This window comes from Vidua macroura, chromosome Z (assembly GCF_024509145.1).
Source record: "Vidua macroura isolate BioBank_ID:100142 chromosome Z, ASM2450914v1, whole genome shotgun sequence".
Classification (NCBI taxonomy): Eukaryota; Metazoa; Chordata; class Aves; order Passeriformes; family Viduidae; genus Vidua; species Vidua macroura.
The window spans coordinates 41,010,236-41,029,559 of NC_071611.1; the positions used below are offsets into that span (position 1 = coordinate 41,010,236).

The following is a 19,324-nucleotide window of genomic DNA, read 5'->3' on the forward strand; positions in this document are numbered from 1 at the left end:
GTTATTTTGAGAATTAAAGACACAAGGACTAAGTGTCAGATTCAGACCCAGAGCTGATTTCCTGGAAATCATTTTCTTCTAAGGCAGAACAGGCGCTTCCTGTTTTGGTCAGTCACATAGTCCATTGGGCAGAGATTTGAGAGGCTGTATTTGCTGCTCATTAGCTTTTCAGTAAATCACATTTCCAGGAAGAGTTTTGGGCTGGGTGTACTGCAGCTACTGACCATGTGTGGCTGGTACAGAGCAGTCCTTGGCACTTTTCAGGAGTGTGGATGCAGCCAAGGCCCCCTACCTGCCTGCTTAAGGGCTGTTTTAGAGCCAGGGGCCTCCCAGCCAGGTTTTTGAGATGCAGAAGAGCTCCCCAGCTTACCCTCCCATCACACTCACCAGGCTTTCAGCAGGAAAGAGTGAGTGCTGGTCACAGTGTCAGAGGGTTACTTTGGAGATGCACCATCCTGTTTGGGCTGGAAAACAGGCTTTCTTGGGACCAGTCTCTTCCCAGAATAAGGGAATGAGAGTTTCACCCCACACCCACCCTCCACCGTGCTTTTGCCCAGCTTTCCCAGGACATATCCACAGACTGCACAAGGTTGTGTTTACATATCTTTAATTTTATTTTGTGTTTTTTGAGACATCTTCCTCCAGAGCTGGAAACATCAGGGCAGGCTGGTACACACTGATCCTGCTGAGGGGACTCCTGTCTCCTGAGTGTGTCCAGGATAGGATGCTTCTCCCCCCTTTCAGCCTATTCGACTGAAGGTGTTGCGGCCTGTTCTGTGGGGAAGCAAGGAGCCCATTGGTGCCCAGCCAGCAGTGGGGTGGGGATCCCAGATGGATGGGGGGTACCTTGACTCACCTGGTGGCTTTCCAGTCATCTGACTCCGAGTCGACTTTCTCCCGCAGCAGCCAGGAGGTGTGCAGGACCTCCTTCCGATCATCCCCATTGAAGCACTGGCCCACGAAGACAGCTGTGGAGTCTAAAGGAGTGGTGGCTGTTAGCATCCCAATAGGACCCTAGTTGATTTTGGAGCTTCACAGGCATCAGTGGGTTTAGTGCTCATGGAGCTCGAGCAGATCCTGATATTTGCAGGGAAATGCTGTGCGTCAGAGGCGTTGTCAAAGCAACCCTTGGTGCTGCCTCACCCAGACCTAGTTTTGGGAGGTGTACTGCTGTCTGCAGACACCATCCAGAGTGGGGAGAGGTCAAGGAAGGTCAGACAAGGGACAGCAGAGAGAACAGAGGAATTGGGATGAGCACTAGGACCTGCCTGAGCTCCCCTCTCCATCCCACCACTCCATCCAACAACAGCCATCATGCAGCTACAGACCTGAGAACTTCTTCCCATTGACAGTGAAGCCAAAGGTGCACTGTTCATCCTCATCCAGGTGCTGGAAGCCAGTCAGTTGGGACAGCCGGATGGGTTCCTCAGTGCTTGACACGGCAGTGTGGTACTCGCCAGAGAAGGTTCCATCTTTGCCAACCTTGAACACTTGCATCTTGGAGCCCAGATCATTCTCCCACCAGCGGTCAGGTTGCACGGCTGGGGATAAGCAGACCTGTCCCTGGGGGCTGCCTGTACATAGCCCTTACAGGCTGAGCCCCCTGGCCACAATTCCCAATGCCCAATGGGTGCTGACACTCACCTTGATATGCCTTCTGCTTTTCCCCAGGCAGCTCATGGTTGCCTTTTCCTCTTTCTCGCTGGCCTTTTTCTCCTCAGGGTGCTCACCTCCCTGGCAGAGGAGCTTGGAAAAGAACACAAACAAAGGTGAGTCTGTGGATGGTGGCACAGCAGAGTGCTTCCAGAGTTCTGAGAGTGCTCGAGCATTCATTTTTAAAATACATGATTCATAAAGTTGCTGCTATCTCAGCTATGTCAAGAGGGCTAAAAGCTGGGGTAAGCCAAGCAAGGGGGAGAGGTGAAGAGGAAAATTGAAAGGTGGGAGCCATGGACAGGCAGGAACATGGGCGGGACCCCTGCTGTAGCCCTGGCAAGTGAGCTGTGTGAATCCAGAGCAGATTTGCCCATGTTTATGGGTACCCGTGCTGTGCCCTGGACACGTGTAGCACAACAGGGAAGCTCACTGGGATGGGCATAGCCCTGAGGTCCACAGTGGGCTCCGTCTCAGCCAGAGCCCTGCACATCCCACCTGCAGTTCTAAGCGCTGCCTCAGCACTCCTACACTGCACCGTCGGAGACAGCGGCAAGTCACCCCCTGGGGCAGGGTCCCCATGCTTCCCCTGCCCCAATTCCCCTTGGTCTTTAGGAGGGAAGTGGAGGATTTCCACATGCATAGCCCCTGCTACAGGGAAGAAATCTCCATGCACATCACTCCCGGGCACACGGAAAACTCTGGAGCATCACTTCCCTCATCTCCCTCGGCAGGGTTTCCCGTTTGGAGCAGGGGATTCTCCTGTTGCCGAGTATTCCCCCGCAGAGGGGTCTTCCACGCGTGTCCCACCCCTAACAAGAGCTGCAGCTCCCATATCATGTTCCACCCCTCTGGCGAGTCTCCCACTCGTGTCCCTCCCTGAACACCGGGATCCCCAGGCATATTCCAACCCAGACTTCCCCGGAGCCGAGTTTCCCACACGTGCCTCCCATCAGGAGCTCCACCTGGAAGCCTGCTGAAGCCATGGCCACGGACACCCCTGCAGTCAGGGAGAGAATGGAGAGGACGCGGCGGCTCATCGGGAAAGCAGCTCGGGATGCAGCGGCGGCAAGGAATCACTGGCACACCGCTCCAGTGACTCACAGACTTTTATTCTTCGGCTCCGCCACTGCTTTCCGGGAAAGCCCCGAGCCGTACCTGAGGGAGGGACTGGTACTGGGACAAGAAAGGGAGAGGAGACAAGGGACGGGGGGAAGTGTGGGGAGAGGGGTAAGAACGGGGATGGAGAAAGAGCTGGGGATGAAGACAGGAAGAGGTGTGGTAGGATAGGAACAGGAACTGGGGTGGGGATGGGGCAAGGATGATGGATGGGGGATGTGCACATAGATGGGGACGGGAACAGGGGGAGGGATGGGGATGGAAGCAAGGGTGGGAGGGATGGGGATGTGACGCTGTTGAGCAGGATGGGAATGAAGAACTCCAAATTAGAAGGCAAAGAGAATGAACTCCGATTTATTTCAAATGCATCACTCTATAGATAGAGAACATAGTGCAGACTAATTTCATTGGTCTTAGAGTAAAAACACCTCACACCATTGGTGTGCAATGAATGATGCATGGTAGCAGAACATATCTATAAACAATGTGAATAACAAGGTAGATTAGAGAATTATTTACATTCTTTCCCAACTGCTTCCCAGGCTCTCACCTGGTTAGAAAACCTTTCTCTTTCTCTCTGACTGAGCTGAGAATATCCACAGGGATAGGACAGGGATGGGGGCAGGGATGAGGGATTGGAGGCAGGGATGGAGATAGGCATAGGGACTAGAAACTGGGATGGACACCGGGATGGAGATGGGCAAAACAGGCGTGCAGGAGGGGTTGTGTGGGCTGCCCACTGACATCACCCAACCTGGGGGTCTTTAGCCCCATGTCTACTGGTTGAGGGCTGGGTCTAAGTTTCCATCCTGCCCTGCAGGAACTCCTGTGTCCCAAAGCACCCTCTGGTCACTGCAGGGGATGGACAGAAGGACAGAGAGTGCAGGTACAGCAGGTGATCTGCATGTGGGTCCAGGGAACTGGGAGATGAATGAAGCAAACCTGCCCCAACAGCAACAGGAAAACCTCTGAATAGGGCATTGGAGGCTGGAGGTGAGCAGCCCAGGTTGCAAGTACCAGGCAAGAGAAAAAGGAAAATGTCAATAAAAGGGCAGGATCACATCAAGGTCAGGGACAGGACATGGGAAAGTTAGGACAGCTGATGAACACAGATTGTGATGCAGAGGGGGTGGCACCCCCAGTGCTGATTTCTTGTAAACTCTACAGTTTTACTTTCAGTTTTCTTGTTAAGTAAGCACAATGCTTAGATCATTCTCTATCCCACTGGCTGCCTTCTTAGGAGGAACCAGGAGCCAGGGAATTTGCAGCTGTGGGGGTAATGAAATGACAGAAATTAAATTTAATCTTATGTCCTGGACTAAGATGGTTCTCAGTGGCCTTATGTCCTGCTGTACAGGACTCCCAGTCTCATCCTCCACTCACACTGAGGTCCTAAGGCTTTAGCCTCGCAGAGAAGTCTTTGGGTGCTTATGGTGCTGGTGACAGCCACAGTGGGCATTTGGGAGGGGAAGCAGGAGAATGACCCCAGCATGACCAGGGCAGTGCCAAGGATCAATGGGGATGAACTGAGGACTCTGTGCAGAATGCAGGCATGAGGATGAGGGTGCAAGGGTGAGGATGAGGACGCAGGGTGACTTTTGACCAAAAGCTGGACCACCAGGCACATCAACCAGTTGTGCTCAGTCCCTGGAGAGTCTCAGGTCTGTGCACTCTGTGTGCAGCCCCAGAGCCCAGGAGGGAATGAGGGAAAAGAGCAAATGTTGTGATGTGTTTTGCTTTAAGTTTTTGTTTGCCCATTATTCTCTTCCCTAATCTCCTCCCCTCCCAAGTTGTCAATCCTCCCTATCCCTTCCCCTTTCTCCAGAACCTTCTTTGTCAGTCTTTTAGTACTCGATATCCCATTTGTTTCTTTGTATTATTCCCCTCCCCTGTTTTCCCTGATAGGTTTATAGAATGTTAGTCACGCCTTAGACTCCTCCCCTGCCATGCCCGCATTGGTTAGTTGTCCTATACCACGCCTCCTAATTTGTTGTATAAAAACCTCTGTCTACTGCTTAAGTCTGGTCTTGGGGTCTAAAGTCTTGGGGTTGTGGTGTTTGGGCCCTGGTCTTTGGTCCTTGTGTCGTCCATCTAATAAATCTACCCAGTTCTACCCCAAACCCGTGTCGCTGTTTTCTGTTCCTGCATTGGGCCAGTCGATCCAAATAACTGGGATCTGCAGAGCTCGCAGGGGCAGTGTTGCACCCCTGCTGTTGCTGACATGGAACTAACACCCAGCACGCGGCCAGGCACACTGCAACAGCGCACCGCGACAAGCAAAGGCTGAGGAAGGACAGGCACACTGTGAGAGGAAGAGGATGGCAGACAGGCACTGACACTTTCTTGGAGCACTGTGTGCTTTCTGCCCCATTCAGCAGCTGCATGCCCCAGCATCCCTGCAGCCCCCAGGCAGCATTGTCCTTCACACCCTTTGCACCTCTCCGTGCCCACACAGCTTCTCCCTGTGGTGCTCAGGAGCAGCAGTTAGGAGCTGTGCATCATGGATTACATAACTAATGAGTTAGAAACTTAATGAGCTGCTGAAATGATGGATTAGTGAGGTTTAGTGTCAGACCCTGGTAAAAAGGGCATCAGGCCCTCGTTTGATTTGTTTCCTTTCCGATGGAGCTGATAAAGGTTAATGTTCAGATAACATCGAGTGAATATGAACACCAGAAAGGATCTGTATCCTGTTCCACCCCCCAGCTGATCAGATGACAGCCAGTGGGAAGAACATTGTACAACATACAAATATACATATATACATATATACATATATACAACAGGCACGCCTTTAGTATCTGGCTTTAGCCACCTGGTCTGCCCAGTAGCTCCCCCTGGAGTCCCAGGGGGACTCTCTCCTGATCCCCCCAGTATCCAGCCTGGATTTTGAACCATCTCAACACCCCAGATTTCCCTCTGTGAGGGCTGGCAGCCAGCTCTCCCCCATATGTGCATGCAGCACCGAGACTCCCAACCAGAGCAGTATCTGGAAATGGAGTTTGAAGAGAGGATGGGGCAGAGAGGCATGCAGAGACATCAGATGAGGCCAGGTGAGAGTTCTGGCTTGCCAAACATGCAGCTTTCACCCCTACCCTCAGGTTTGGGGTGTCCTGCTGCCCCACACTGGGGGTGGTGTCTGGAGCCACCCAGCACTGTGAATGTCCCAAATGGGTACACAGGCAAGAAGGCCCCTGCTGAGGCCTGAAGCCATGATCAGGAAGCAGAATTACCCAGCTACTGCCCCCAACCCCATCTTTCCCAGCCCTTCCAAAACACTTCCCTGTTGTCCCCCCGCCAGCACTTGGTGAAGTCTGGCAAGGTTCGAGAGAGGCAGAGCGGACTGAGAGCCTGCACCTTAAGACAGGGAAGCCTGGGCCACCTGGTCCTGGCAGATGGACAGACAAGCATGCCCTGGACAGAGAGATGGACTTCCCTGCCACACTGGCCAGGTGGACTGCTTCCATATCACCTGGACACAGAGTTTGGGCATCAGCCCTGCTTAGACAGACAGATGGACGCCCACATCACCTCTTCCAGACAACCCTGAAACCCACCACAGACAAGCTCTCCCACTACCACTTCCTATGGCACGAATGTGTGCATGTGGCCAATCTGTGCCCACAGCCAGGGTTCCTCTGGGTGCCACAGGGGATTTGGGGCACCAGACAGGGGGGTACCCATTCCCAGCATGGGCAGAGAATCACTGTCACTGCTGGAGCTGAGAACTGCCACTGCACAGTGAAGCCGCAGGTGGGGTGTCTCTTGGCACTGGGATGCTGCTGAAGCCCTCGCAAGGGTGACACCAGGATCTGCTTATTGGTGGCTGCCACTGCAGTTTGGTGGGAGCCTGAGAAGGTCCCAGCTGTGTTCATGTCCAAGATGGTCATATTAGAGCCCAACTGATTACTCCACAGGCCCTGCAGGTCACGCTGGGGACCGGGGGTTATGTGGGTGGCTTGGGCAGTGCTGAGCCACAGTTCTCCCTCCCCCCACCAGCAGTGGCATATGTGTCCCACGGCATAGTCCCTGTGTGGCAACTGAGACCAGCACATGGGCACCAGCAGGGACAGTGCCTCTCCCTCCCTGAGCAGGGCAGGGTAGAGCTGGGAGTACTGGGTACCCCCCTACAGCAGGGATAGGAGGCCCACAGTACCCCTGGGGACAGAAGAGTCTCCTTGGTCATGGACACTGCACTGTGGTGTGGCATGGCACAGGTGGACACAAGAGGAGTGGACAAACACTTTGTGCTGGGGTGTCACAGGACAGCACAACATGGCATGGTAAAGACATGCAGCCCTGTCAGCCCTGCACACTGTGCCCCTGGGGTGCAAAGCATGGCACAGGACAGCATGGCACAGCAGTGTGTGGCACAGCACAGCCTGGAGTGACACAGCACAGCAGGGCACGGCATGGCACCAGAGAGCACAGCAGGAGCAGGCAGCCCCCTGGTCATTCCCAGTGCCCCACAGGGATGGCAGGGCCAGAGCGTGCAGCCCCTCACCCTCCACCCTGCACCCGGGACAGCACAGCATGGCTGGGCACGGCCAGACTGCCCCAGGGCTGCCCTCACCTCCCTGGATGCAGCATCATAGGCCACGAGCAGGGCCAGGGCGAGCAGCAGCAGCAGCCTGGGGTTCCCATGGTGGTGGTGGCTGTGTATGGTGCCCGGGCTCTGCCCGTGCCCGCCCAGCCCCTTTTATAGCAGAGGGGGCTGTGGCCGGGCAGTGGCCGCCGAAACTGGGCCTCCTGCCAAAGGACACCTGTCCAAGACTGAGCACCAAGATGTTTCCTATTACCATCCGAGTAGCAGTTGCATCTGGACAGTTTTCCTTATCTCCTGTTAATGGGCCCATCAATGTCTTGCCACATGACTCAGAGATAACACTCTCCAGGAGCCAGTTCTGTTTAACAGGTGATTAAGGACACATCCCATAACTCAGAATAACATCAGCCCATTGTGAGATGCTCTGCCCAGGGAGAGAAGCTAAGCATTCCCACCTGGATAAATCCAGGGATTTCTAGACAGAAAAGCAGCCTTGCCACAGGTTTCCGAGAAGACACAGCAACCACATCTGCCACTCCAGGAGGACTGCAGCCACTCCAATTTGGACTGCTACCAGCACGCTGGCCAAAGGGGTGTCAGGTTGTATTCTGACTTTGCCAGTGGTCTTCCTTTTGTATCATTGCGTGTATTTTTTGTCTTTTTTTTTTTTTTTTTTCCCTTTTCCCAATAAATTGTATTTCTGACTTGGAGTCTCTCACTGGTTTTGCTTTCAAACCAGAACAACACCCAATGGGAGATGGGCAACTGGGCACTGCTCCAGGCTGAATGGAACAGTGTTCCCTGTTCCCCTGGGCCGGGGAGAATCCCAAGGATCATGGTGGGGTGGATGGGCTGCAAAGAAGGACTCTGTGCCATGGAGGGTCACAGCAGGAGACACTCATGAGGCCTCGGGTGTGGTGACAGAAGGGACTGAAAGACACCATGGAGGATATTGGGAATGTGTGTGCTGAGCCAGGACAGAGCTGTCCAGAAAAATTGCATTTGTTACCTGGTGCATGTAATAAAAAGGTCTTTGTTCATCAAAACGAACATTGAAAGAAAATAAGAATTTAAACTGAATAGAGAATTTCAGACTGTGAGAAGAGAAAGAGGAGAAAAAAAAAAGGGGGGGGTTTGATAAACAACAAGTATTCTGCTTAAGAATTGTGCAAATGCAGCTAGCACAGAAGACTGTGTAACTAACTATATACAAGCTAACTTTTAGACCAAGGACAACCGGCAAAGAAGATAAGGAGCCTTCATCCCTATGATCACCAAGGGCAGAGAGAAAAAGGACCCCCTAGCATCCAATTGCACCGGCGCAGAGTGCATCGAGAGAAAATACGTCAACCGAAAAAGAGGGGGGACTATAAAAACAAAAAGGTCAAAGGGGGAAGGTGCGCCGTGGCAGAGTGGAAACTCCCCGGCCGCCCAGCGCTGTTTTTTGCTTAATACCGCTTGCTTAATAAATTCTTGTTAATTGATTTATCTATAATTAGCCTCCCCAATTGACTTTGTCCATAACAAATTTGGTGCCGTGACTCGGATAAGGGCAAACGGGCAGGAATTCCTAATCAGGGAGGCGCCCCGCTGCCTTTTCAGCGGCCCTGGTGCAGGCTTTTCCTTCTCGGGCCCTTACCGACGAACCTAAATTCGGTATTAAGCAAAAGGGATACCGGTAACCCCGTAATCTTTGTGCACGAAGCCCGGGCGAAGACGCAGGACAGCGTGAGTATAAAAGTGGGATCCGCTCGGTTGGGGTTGGGATCCCAGGACATAACGTACGAGACGTCCTTTTAGGACGAGGCAAGTGTGGACCTCTAAGTAGTGCGGTTTCCAGACCCCGAGAGGGGCTGGGCCACGAACAGGGGGCCGCGAGTGTGTGTGTGTGTGAAGGTGTCCTGGAAGATGGGACAGAGGAAAAGCAAGCCCTCTGATTCCATGGGGACGGGGACCCCAGTAAAGTTTCCTCAGATACCACCTGACAGTCCGTTAGGTTTAATAATAAAATCTTGGGATGAATACCCTTCAAGAAAAGGGAAGGATAGGGCAAAAATGATACATTATTGTATGGAAGTATGGGGAGGGAAACAAATCTGTGGTGATAATTTATTTTGGCCAGTGTTTGGAAGATTCGAGGACTGGATTTGCCAGTCATTAAACATTTATGTAAATTCTAAAGAACCTTTTGATATGGAAGAGCGCAAGTACGCTGCTCTCTGGATAGTGGGGGAAACAAGAGCAAAACTTTTTGCCTTAAGCACCCAGGGAGAAAAAAAAAAAAAAAGAAGAAAAATAAAAAGCCTGAGGAGGTTCCAACTGCACCCCCTCTACCATACATACCTCCCCCTCCTCCACCTCCACCAGCACCACCAGTAGTCTACCCCAATTTAGATCAAGGGGGGGATCTTGAAAACCAGGAAGTAGAAGTCCTGGAACCGGTCCCTGAGGAAAATCGTCGTGTTACTCGTAGCCTAACAAGGGGGAAAAGCGAGAGGGAAAGGCAAGCTCTATATCCATTAAGGGAAGTAGCTTTGGGAATGATCCCTAATCCTAATGCTGGTCAGCAGGGACAACCAGCCCAAATTCCGGGAATAGGTTATGTGGAGGTACCTCTTAATTCAGGAGATGTGAGGGAGCTCAAGAAAGAAATGGGACATCTATTGGAAGACCCCCTCGGAGTTGCAGAGCGGGTGGATCAGTTTCTGGGGCCCAATGTGTATACGTGGGATGAAATGCAGTCAATACTGGGGATTTTATTCACATCTGAGGAGCGAGGGATGATCAGGACGGCCGGTCTGAGGATTTGGGATAGAGACCATCAGGCAGGACCCCAAGCAGATACTAAATGGCCTTTACAGCGTCCTAATTGGGATAAGCAGGATCCCCTGCATAGGACACATATGGCAGACTTAAGAACAATTCTTATCCAGGGGATCAGAGAATCAGTCCCTAAGGGGCAGAATGTGAATAAAGCTTTTTGTGAGAGTCAAAAGAAAGATGAGGACCCCACGGAATGGTTAGGATGGCTCCGGAGATCTTTTCAGCTGTACTCCGGAGCAAACCCTGACACTCCGGAAGGACAGATGTTGTTAAAGACCCAGTTCGTGGCCAGAGCCTGGCCTGATATTAGGAGAAAATTGGAAAAGATTGAGGATTGGCATGGTAGAGGCCTGGATGAATTGTTGCGGGAAGCTCAGAAAGTGTATGTATGGAGAGAGGAGGAAGGACATAGGAAACAAGCAAGAGTGATGATGGCTGTGGTACGTGAAGGGCAGAGGGGAACGTTTAGTCAGTTCCAGGGAAGTAAGCTGAAGGGCCAGAAGGTAGAAGAAGGGAGAAGAGAAAAGGAGAGTGGACAAGGAAGCTGCTTTTATTGTGGTAAGAGAGGGCATTTTCGGCGGGAATGCAGAAAAAGGTTGGCAGATGAAAAGCAATTCAAGGAAGATTGAGGGGGTCAGGGGCTCTATTTGCTGGGGACCCAGGAAAAAACAGAGCCCCTGGTAAAACTAAAAATTGGTCCCCAGCAGCAAGAATATGAGTTTCTTGTGGACTCAGGAGCTGAGAGATCAACGGTTCAAACCCTTCCCTCAGGGTGTAAATTATCAAGAGAAACAATACAGGTAGTTGGGGCAAAAGGGGAAGCCTTTAAAGTGCCTGTAATCAAAGACGTGATTTTTGAAACCAGCTCCAAAATAGGTATAGGGTCACTGTTGTTAGTTCCAGAGGCTGACTATAACTTACTGGGACGAGATTTGATGATTGAATTAGGAATTGGAATCGACATAAATGACAAGAAGCTAAATATTAAATTATGTCCTCTTCGGGTAGAGGACGAACAGAAAATTAACCCTGAAGTGTGGTATACCCCAGAAAAAGCTGGCCGATTGGACATAAAACCTTTTGAGATAATATTAAGAAATCCTGAAGTCCCAGTTAGAGTTAAGCAGTACCCAATTCCAAATGAAGGAAGGAAAGGGGTCAAACCTGAAATTGAAAGATTAAAAGCACAAGGGTTATTAGAACCCTGCATGTCCCCTTTTAATACTCCTATCCTTCCTGTTAAAAAACCCGATGGGAAATACCGTTTGGTACATGACTTACGAGAAATTAACAAAAGGACTGTAGAAAGATTCCCTGTAGTAACTAACCCTCATACTTTATTAAGTCAGTTAGGCCCCGAAAATCAGTGGTATAGTGTTATAGATTTAAAGGATGCATTTTGGGCATGTCCCCTTAAAGAAAGTTGTAGGGACTATTTTGCCTTTGAATGGGAAGACCCAGACACCCACAGGAAACAACAACTCCGTTGGACGGTACTCCCACAAGGGTTTACAGAGTCCCCTAATTTATTTGGCCAGGCACTGGAGCAGCTGCTTACAGATTTTCAGTTGAGAGAAGGGGCTGTCCTGATTCAGTATGTAGATGACTTGTTAGTAGCTGGGAAAGAAGAGGAAATTGTCAGGGAAGAGAGTAAAAGATTACTCAATTTTCTAAGCCTGAAAGGACTCAAAGTGTCAAAATCCAAATTACAATTTGTGGAAAAAGAGGTGAAGTATCTCGGACATAGACTGAATCAAGGAACGAAGAAACTAGACCCAGAAAGGGTTAAGGGAATCTTAGCTATGCCAGGGCCAAGGACAAAGCAGGAGGTTAGACAGCTGTTAGGACTATTTGGGTACTGTAGACAATGGATAGAGGGATTTAGCGGGAAAGTAAAATTCCTATATGAGAAACTAACAAAAGAAGGCTTGCTTAAGTGGACTTGGGAAGATGAGGAAAAACTACAGGACCTCAAGGCAGAATTAGTAAATGCACCGGTTCTCAGTCTTCCTGATTTAAAAAGGCCCTTTTATAATATAAAACCAGGTGATAAGGTGTTAATAAAAAAACCTGGAAAGAAACCTCACTAATCCCAAACTGGGAAGGCCCCTATGTTGTTTTACTTACTACAGAAACTGCAGTCAGAACCGCCGAGAAGGGATGGACACATGCGAGCCGAATAAAGGGACCGATTACTGCTGCTGCTGCCGAAGACCCCTGGAGAATAACCAGCCAACCCGGAGATCTTAAGGTCACATTTAAACGGACTTAATGGACTCAGTAAAAATTGTACAAACCAGCTGGTATAGTGAGATATTGGATTATGGATATCCTGTAACTGATGATTTTAGAGTCTATTGTACAAATAAGGATTGTGATTGTTACCCTTTTGTATGCTATATTTGTAAAATCTGCCAGGAACGGTGGTGGGTCCATAGTTATAGAGGTACCCCTCCTAGGGCTATTTGTAAAGGGTGTTACCAATTAGAAAGAGAACTGACAAAGTCAGTCCTAAAGATTGGAGAAGAGAACGGGACCCTACCAAGGGAATCCCAAGAGTGGTGGGAGGTGTTTACTAAGGGGGCTAGGCCTGAAAATTGTTGTTACCACTCTAATGAACCAATTCCCCTAATTGTTCAAATTATAAAAGGGAATTGCCTGAAGACTTTACCTGGAATTCAGTGTAATTCACCGCAAGTGAAGGATAAGAATTGGGAATCATTCAAAAAGAGGCAGCAAAAAACAGAGTAAGGGTCCTCCTGAAGAATATCCTTGCTGCCGAGAAGATGGTACACCTCGCGGCTCGAAGCAACCGGGTCGGCGAGCGAGGCAGAGGGATAAGAAGCAGTGGAGGAAAAAGCCCTCAAACTGGGACAATTCAAAGGTATTTCAAGAACTGCCTCAAGGGTACTGATCTCCCAAGGGTAAAGGTGAGCCCGGCAATAACATGTCAAACCAAACAGCGGGAAGGGGGAAATAATGATAATCAAGTTCTGGGGCGGTTTGGACTCCACCCTTGCTGGCAAATTCTGTACATATTAGTTATATGTTGTACCTGGCCTGTACAAGGGGACTATGCACACCAGCCATTTAATTGGACTCTGACCAAAATAGACCAAGGGAAAGTTGTTAAGCAAAATGCCACCACTGTAGCTCCTACTTTTTTAGTTACTAATGAGGACTTGGTGAACTCTGTGTGGGGATGGAGTAAACATGACTTCCACGCTATCTATTGGTGTCCTAGCTCCAATCCTGGGAGGGGATATTGTAATTACCCTGGGGAATATCTATGTGGATATTGGGGCTGTGAAACCATAGCAACTGCCTGGGCTGTCACCCATCCAGATAAATTTTTACAGGTCTCATGGTATCCTAAAGGATGCAAAGTTCCATGGTATGGCACTCAAGGAGAAATTCTGTATATGGGGAATTGTAGGTCCTTGAAAAATACAGGTGCTCAACCCCCTGGACCCAGGATGGCTGGTAGGAAAAACTTGGGGAGTAAGGTGTTGGGAACCGGGTAAGGATCGTGGAGGGTACATTCAAATAAAAAAGGAAATCCTACCACATGATCCTCTACCCATAGGCCCTAACTCTGTAATTGCTGAGGAGAAGTTAACCGAGACAGCTATAGGGACCAGTGACACCACAATGCCCGGAAACGGGACCCTCATACTCCCGACCCCGGATCCCCAGCAAAGTACCCTTTGGAAACTTATGCAGGCAGCGTACCAAGTCCTCAATGTAACACGACCTAACATTACTGAACAATGCTGGCTGTGCTTTGATATTAAACCTCCTTTCTATGAGGCAGTAGGGCTCAATGAGAAACCCAAGCGAGTTAATGGGAGCAATCCGCCACAATGTAACTGGAAAGACCCCCAAACCCAAGGGATAACGTTAGCAGCAGTAACTGGAAAGGGACGATGCATAGGGAGAGTCCCGTGGCAAAAGAAACATTTGTGTAAAACAGTCAGTAAAGCACAGCATAGGAGTAACCCGGCAAAATGGTTGATTCCAGCCAAAAATACTAAATGGATATGCTCCAGAGGGGGGCTTACACCCTGTATTGCTCTTGACCTATTCAACGAAGTCTCTGAGTTTTGCATACAAGTGGTAATAGTCCCTAAAATCATTTATCATCCTGAGGAATATGTGTTTAATGCTCAAGTCACTTCTGAACATCACTTATCAAAAAGGGAACCCTTCACAGCCTTGACAGTGGCTACCCTAATGATTGTAGGTGGAACAGGTGTTGGCACCGGGGTGGCATCATTAGTAAAACAGAATCAAGAATTTAATTCCTTGAGGATTGCTGTAGATGAAGACTTAGCCCGCATTGAACAGTCGATCTCAGCCCTTGAAAAGTCTGTAAGATCCCTGTCAGAGGTAGTATTATAAAATCGTAGAGGATTGGACTTAATATTCTTGCAACAGGGAGGATTATGTGCTGCCCTTAGGGAGGAATGCTGTGTGTATGCAGACCACACGGGAATTGTGAGAGATACAATGACTAAACTAAGGGAAGGCCTCGAACGGAGAAAGAGGGAGAGAGAGTCACAGCAAAGCTGGTATGAGACTTGGTTCAACAGCTCCCCTTGGCTTACCACGCTACTATCAACACTTGCAGGTCCTGTGATATTGTTGTTACTAGGTTTAACTTTCGGACCTTGCATTTTTAATAAAATCATAGACATTGTAAAAGGAAGACTAGAGGCAGCTCATCTAATGCTTATTAGGGAGAGGTACGAAGCATTGCCCAGGGACTCAGAAGCAGATGAAACCCTGGTCTTAAGCCACCAAGAGTTAAAGCGTTTTAATGAACAAATTGGTAAAGAGAAAGAGGAGGGATTGTAATAAAAAGGTCTTTGTTCATCAAAACGAACATTGAAAGAAAATAAGAATTTAAACTGAATAGAGAATTTCAGACTGTGAGAAGAGAAAGAGGAGAAAAAAAAAAGGGGGGGGTTTGATAAACAACAAGTATTCTGCTTAAGAATTGTGCAAATGCAGCTAGCACAGAAGACTGTGTAACTAACTATATACAAGCTAACTTTTAGACCAAGGACAACCGGCAAAGAAGATAAGGAGCCTTCATCCCTATGATCACCAAGGGCAGAGAGAAAAAGGACCCCCTAGCATCCAATTGCACCGGCGCAGAGTGCATCGAGAGAAAATACGTCAACCGAAAAAGAGGGGGGACTATAAAAACAAAAAGGTCAAAGGGGGAAGGTGCGCCGTGGCAGAGTGGAAACTCCCCGGCCGCCCAGCGCTGTTTTTTGCTTAATACCGCTTGCTTAATAAATTCTTGTTAATTGATTTATCTATAATTAGCCTCCCCAATTGACTTTGTCCATAACAGTGCATAACAAGGCAGTAATTACACGCCCAAGACAGACATTAATTTTTTATTTTAGTTCCACAAGCCTGAGTCCTCAGTGTTATTCCAAAGATCAAGCACACCAACTATCAAAACATTTTGCTATTTACACATCTAGCAAACAAAAGCATTAATCTTCATTGTTGTCCTAGGTTGACTGTATGATGCTTTTATCCCCAATTGTCTGTTCTGTTTATACTGAATAATAAGTTTTGCACCTTTAAGACTTGTTCCGGGAGTGAAGGTGGGGAGAAGAAGCGCAGAGTTTGTTTTCAGAAACTGCACTCACTCCTCCACATTCGTTCTCCTGGATTGTTGTTGTCTGCGGACAGACAGACAGCAGGACAGAGCTCGCCTTTGCTTTTTAGTTAGTTTTAGCTAACTGAGGCAAAGAAGTTCCCTGGACTGTGTCTTTCCCTTTTCTTTGGACCTGCTCAAACCTGCTCTGGACTGAACACCCAGAAGAGCACTGGCAGCAGCTGTGGCCCAGCAGGCCGGGCCAGGGCTGCGGCATTTCCAGCGCCAGAGGGACTGATAAGAGACTGAGTGAACCAAGCTGCAGCCCAGGGGGGGATTTTTCTGAGTTTGTCCCTCTTTTGGATCAGCAAGAGGTTTCAATGTTTAATATTGTTTAAGTTTTCTTGTTTAATAAACAGTTTTTTTCCACTTTTCTCCAAGGAAGTTTTTTTTCCCCAAAACAGTTGGGGGGGTGCCAATTGAATCTGCCTTCTAGAGGAATCCCTTGGGGGGTCTCTCCCAAATTTGCCCTGAACCAGGACAATTGGTTACGAGTTATTTAGTTCTCTTATTAATTACTATTCTCTCTCCTGCTGGTTAAGAATTCTCTTGCATCTGATGCTAATTAATTTGCAGGCTCCGCCTTTCTCTTCTCTTGAGTTAGTGGGTTTCTTGACTCAGTGGGCCATAAGTCATGTTCTACCCCTGCCAGAATTTACTTTCTACCCAGTCAGAGCTGCTTCAGCACTGAGTTTTTCCTGATCCAGTTGTCTTTATTGGTTTTTTTCTTATCTTGAGGGTTTTACCAAGTGTCCTGTAAATTCTGCACTCTTTGTGTCTATTACCAATGGTATATTGTTCATCCCAAATTTTGTAACCTGCACCCCGATCTGAGATCATTAAAGCCCATCAAGACCTAAACCATAATAAGGCAATTCTATCAAGTAAGATCTCTTTTTAACGCCTGGACATAGCTTTGAGCTTGTTTGCTGCTCTCAGTTTCACAGACTAAATGCCCTTTCTTGTTGATTAGGCTTGAAAGCATAAAAAACCTCAAACATCAAGGAACAAACCTTTTTAAGAAACGTTTTACTTATCCCACATTTTGCAACAACGTGACAGGAGACTGTGAGTGTTTGCAGCAAAGCTTTATTGGGACAAGTATGTGGTGCTGCAGGAGCAGGGGCACACCCCTGGCACTGCTGCTGGCCTGGGAAGGCCCCTCTGCGACTCTCACTCCTGTGACTGCAGACGGGTGAAGACGTTGGTGCCCACCCTGTGGGGACACACAGGAGATGTAAGGGAGGGACGTGACAATGTCCAAACACGCACCCAGCCCTATATGCCCGCACCACATCTGCACCTTGGCAGGACCCCAGGGAATGGTATTTTTCCTTTCTGTGTTTTACCCATGCACAAAGCAATCAAGTGAACCTTGCCATCGAGATTCGTTAAGCTGTGCTTTTAAAACAGATATTAAAACCTCCTTTTGCCAACACCTATGAGAGTGGCTCTGCAAGCAACCTAAACCACTTGTGACAGCCCAAACCCGTCGGGGATGCACAAGGGACCTGTGCAGGGCAGGGACAGGGGGCTCACCTGGTGGCTTTCCAGTCATTTTTTATGTTCTCCACATGGGACCTCAGAAGCCACATGGTCCTCAAGACCTCCTTTCCATACTCATCCACAAAGCACTGGCCCGTGAAAACAGTGATGGAATCTGTGGGGACAAGACGGGAGGTGGAGGGGAGCATGGCCAAGGTGGCAGGTCAGTGGCTGCCCCAGCACAGGGGACAGTAGACCCCTGCTGTCCCCAGCTCTGGGGACAGAGGGGATGGGGAAAGCAGGCAGGAGGACTCAGAGGGCTGGGGTGTCACACAGAGATGGGCAGACAATGCAGGCTTCAGCCCCTGCTGCCTCTCTTGCACCCTGGGACTGGGACTTGACAGCAACTGAGGAGCTCCAGGGACAAGGATGGGGGAGCTCCAGGGAGGGGAGAGGGAGAGCAGTGGGGATAGTGCAGGGCAAGGCAGGGAATCAGCAAGGACACTGCAGGGAGGGCAGAAAAACTTCAAGAACAGAAGAGGGAGAGCAGGGGAGGCTCAGGATACCATAAGGAGGCTGGAAAAGAAGTACCTGAAAAGCTCCAGTTGACGGTGAAGCCAAAGGTGGGCTGGCTCTTCTGGTTAGGGCTCTTCTGCAGGGATCCCTGCAGTGGTGACAGCTGGATCTCATTCGAGGTGGCTGTCACAGCCGTGTGATAGGAGCCAACAAAGACACCATTTCCATTCACGGTCGTGATGGTCATGTTGGAGCCCAGGTCATTCACCCAGCGCCCAGGCAGGGAGCACTGGAGAGCAGGGAATTCAGCACTGGTGCCTGCATCTACAGCCCCCTGCCCTCCCCACCCTGTGCATCCCACCCTCACAGTACCTTTTTTTTCACAGAGAGGCCATGAGCCCCCAGGGCCAAGAGGAGCACGAGGAGGAAGGGAGTTACTTGCACCATCTCTGCTGCAGGTGGACAGCTGATATATCTGGGGATGTGCTCCTTGCAGGTCTGTGCTGATGCTCCTGCTCCCTCTCCTTTTTATTGCTGCCAGATGGGTGGGTGGAAGCTCTGGCCAGGGTGTTGTGCAATATGAGTGTTTCCAAATCTGTGGTTCCTAGCCGTAAGAGGGAGTAATTACAGCAAACATTCCCAGAATTGAGTGCTGCAAATGTCCATTCCCGCTCCCCTGGCACCTTGCGGGGAGGCCCTGGCTCCTGCTGATCAGTGACTGGTAGGAAATGGTCAGTGGGGAAAACCCCTCTATGGAGCTGCTGTCCGTTTTATCACCCATTTGCTACATCACTTCTGTGTCCAGCTTTTGAGACTCCTTAAGCCTGGTGATCTCAGGATTGGCTGCATGACACAGCTCACCCTGCTCTTCCTCACCAGGCATGCTCATGCAAACTCACCAACCACCCTACATTATTTTGGGATTCAGCTTTCCCATCCCCCCCAGCCCCATACTGATGGGTCTGCAAAGGTCTGATGTGCATGTTAAGCTGTTGTTTTTACAACCTTTTTTGTGTTGGAAGAGAATTATTTACTTAATGAAAAGCCAGCATTCACTGAATATCTGGGACATTGGATCTTAATAGTGACAAAATTGTATTTACACAGGGATTCTTAGATAACTGTAAGAACATATTTTCATAATTCCCCTTACATTATACTTGTTGCTGGCCAAGGAGGCTGAAGTGAATGGATTCAGCCCAGAGTTTCTCACCCATTTCTAAATGGTTTTCATGACAGTCTCCTAAAATACATGTTTTTGTTCCCCAAGTCATCACAGCAAAAGCCGATGGAGCCATTCACCAGAAAACAATACTTTTTGTATACTGGAGACAAGGCAGTTCTTTGCAATGTCTCAGAAATAAACAATATTTATTTTTATTTTTCTCAGTCTTTGCTTTCTCTTAAATTTCACATTTGAGCCCTGGTTTATCTCTGACAGTAAAACTCATTGCTATCCAGTCTGGAGAGCACTGTATTTCAGCTGCTGGCATCTCCACAGCCCC

The 19,324-nt window shown here is 49.3% G+C and overlaps 2 protein-coding genes and 1 long non-coding RNA gene across 3 annotated transcripts; 1 reads left to right on the forward strand and 2 right to left on the reverse strand.

Annotated features, from left to right (window-relative positions):
* Positions 1-605: 605 nt before the first annotated feature.
* Positions 606-2,902, reverse strand: LOC128822575 (avidin-like). The gene is given in 6 exon segments (XM_054004324.1): positions 606-774; positions 857-977; positions 1,329-1,526; positions 1,529-1,541; positions 1,645-1,746; positions 2,619-2,902. Coding segments are annotated over 6 exon segments (543 nt in total). The 5' UTR covers positions 2,694-2,902; the 3' UTR covers positions 606-740.
* A 5,760-nt stretch (positions 2,903-8,662) lies between these two features.
* On the forward strand, positions 8,663-12,440 carry LOC128821536 (uncharacterized). The gene is made up of 2 exons (XR_008441148.1): positions 8,663-9,046; positions 12,274-12,440. It is a non-coding gene; the product is annotated as an uncharacterized LOC128821536 (long non-coding RNA).
* Positions 12,441-16,896: 4,456 nt separating this feature from the next.
* On the reverse strand, positions 16,897-18,327 carry LOC128821532 (avidin-like). The gene is made up of 4 exons (XM_054002668.1): positions 18,192-18,327; positions 17,895-18,108; positions 17,358-17,478; positions 16,897-17,034 (listed from the first exon to the last, which is right to left on the reverse strand). Exons 1-4 carry the CDS (start codon positions 18,264-18,266, stop codon positions 16,992-16,994), a joined length of 453 nt encoding a protein of 150 aa, XP_053858643.1. The 5' UTR covers positions 18,267-18,327; the 3' UTR covers positions 16,897-16,991.
* Positions 18,328-19,324: the final 997 nt, after the last annotated feature.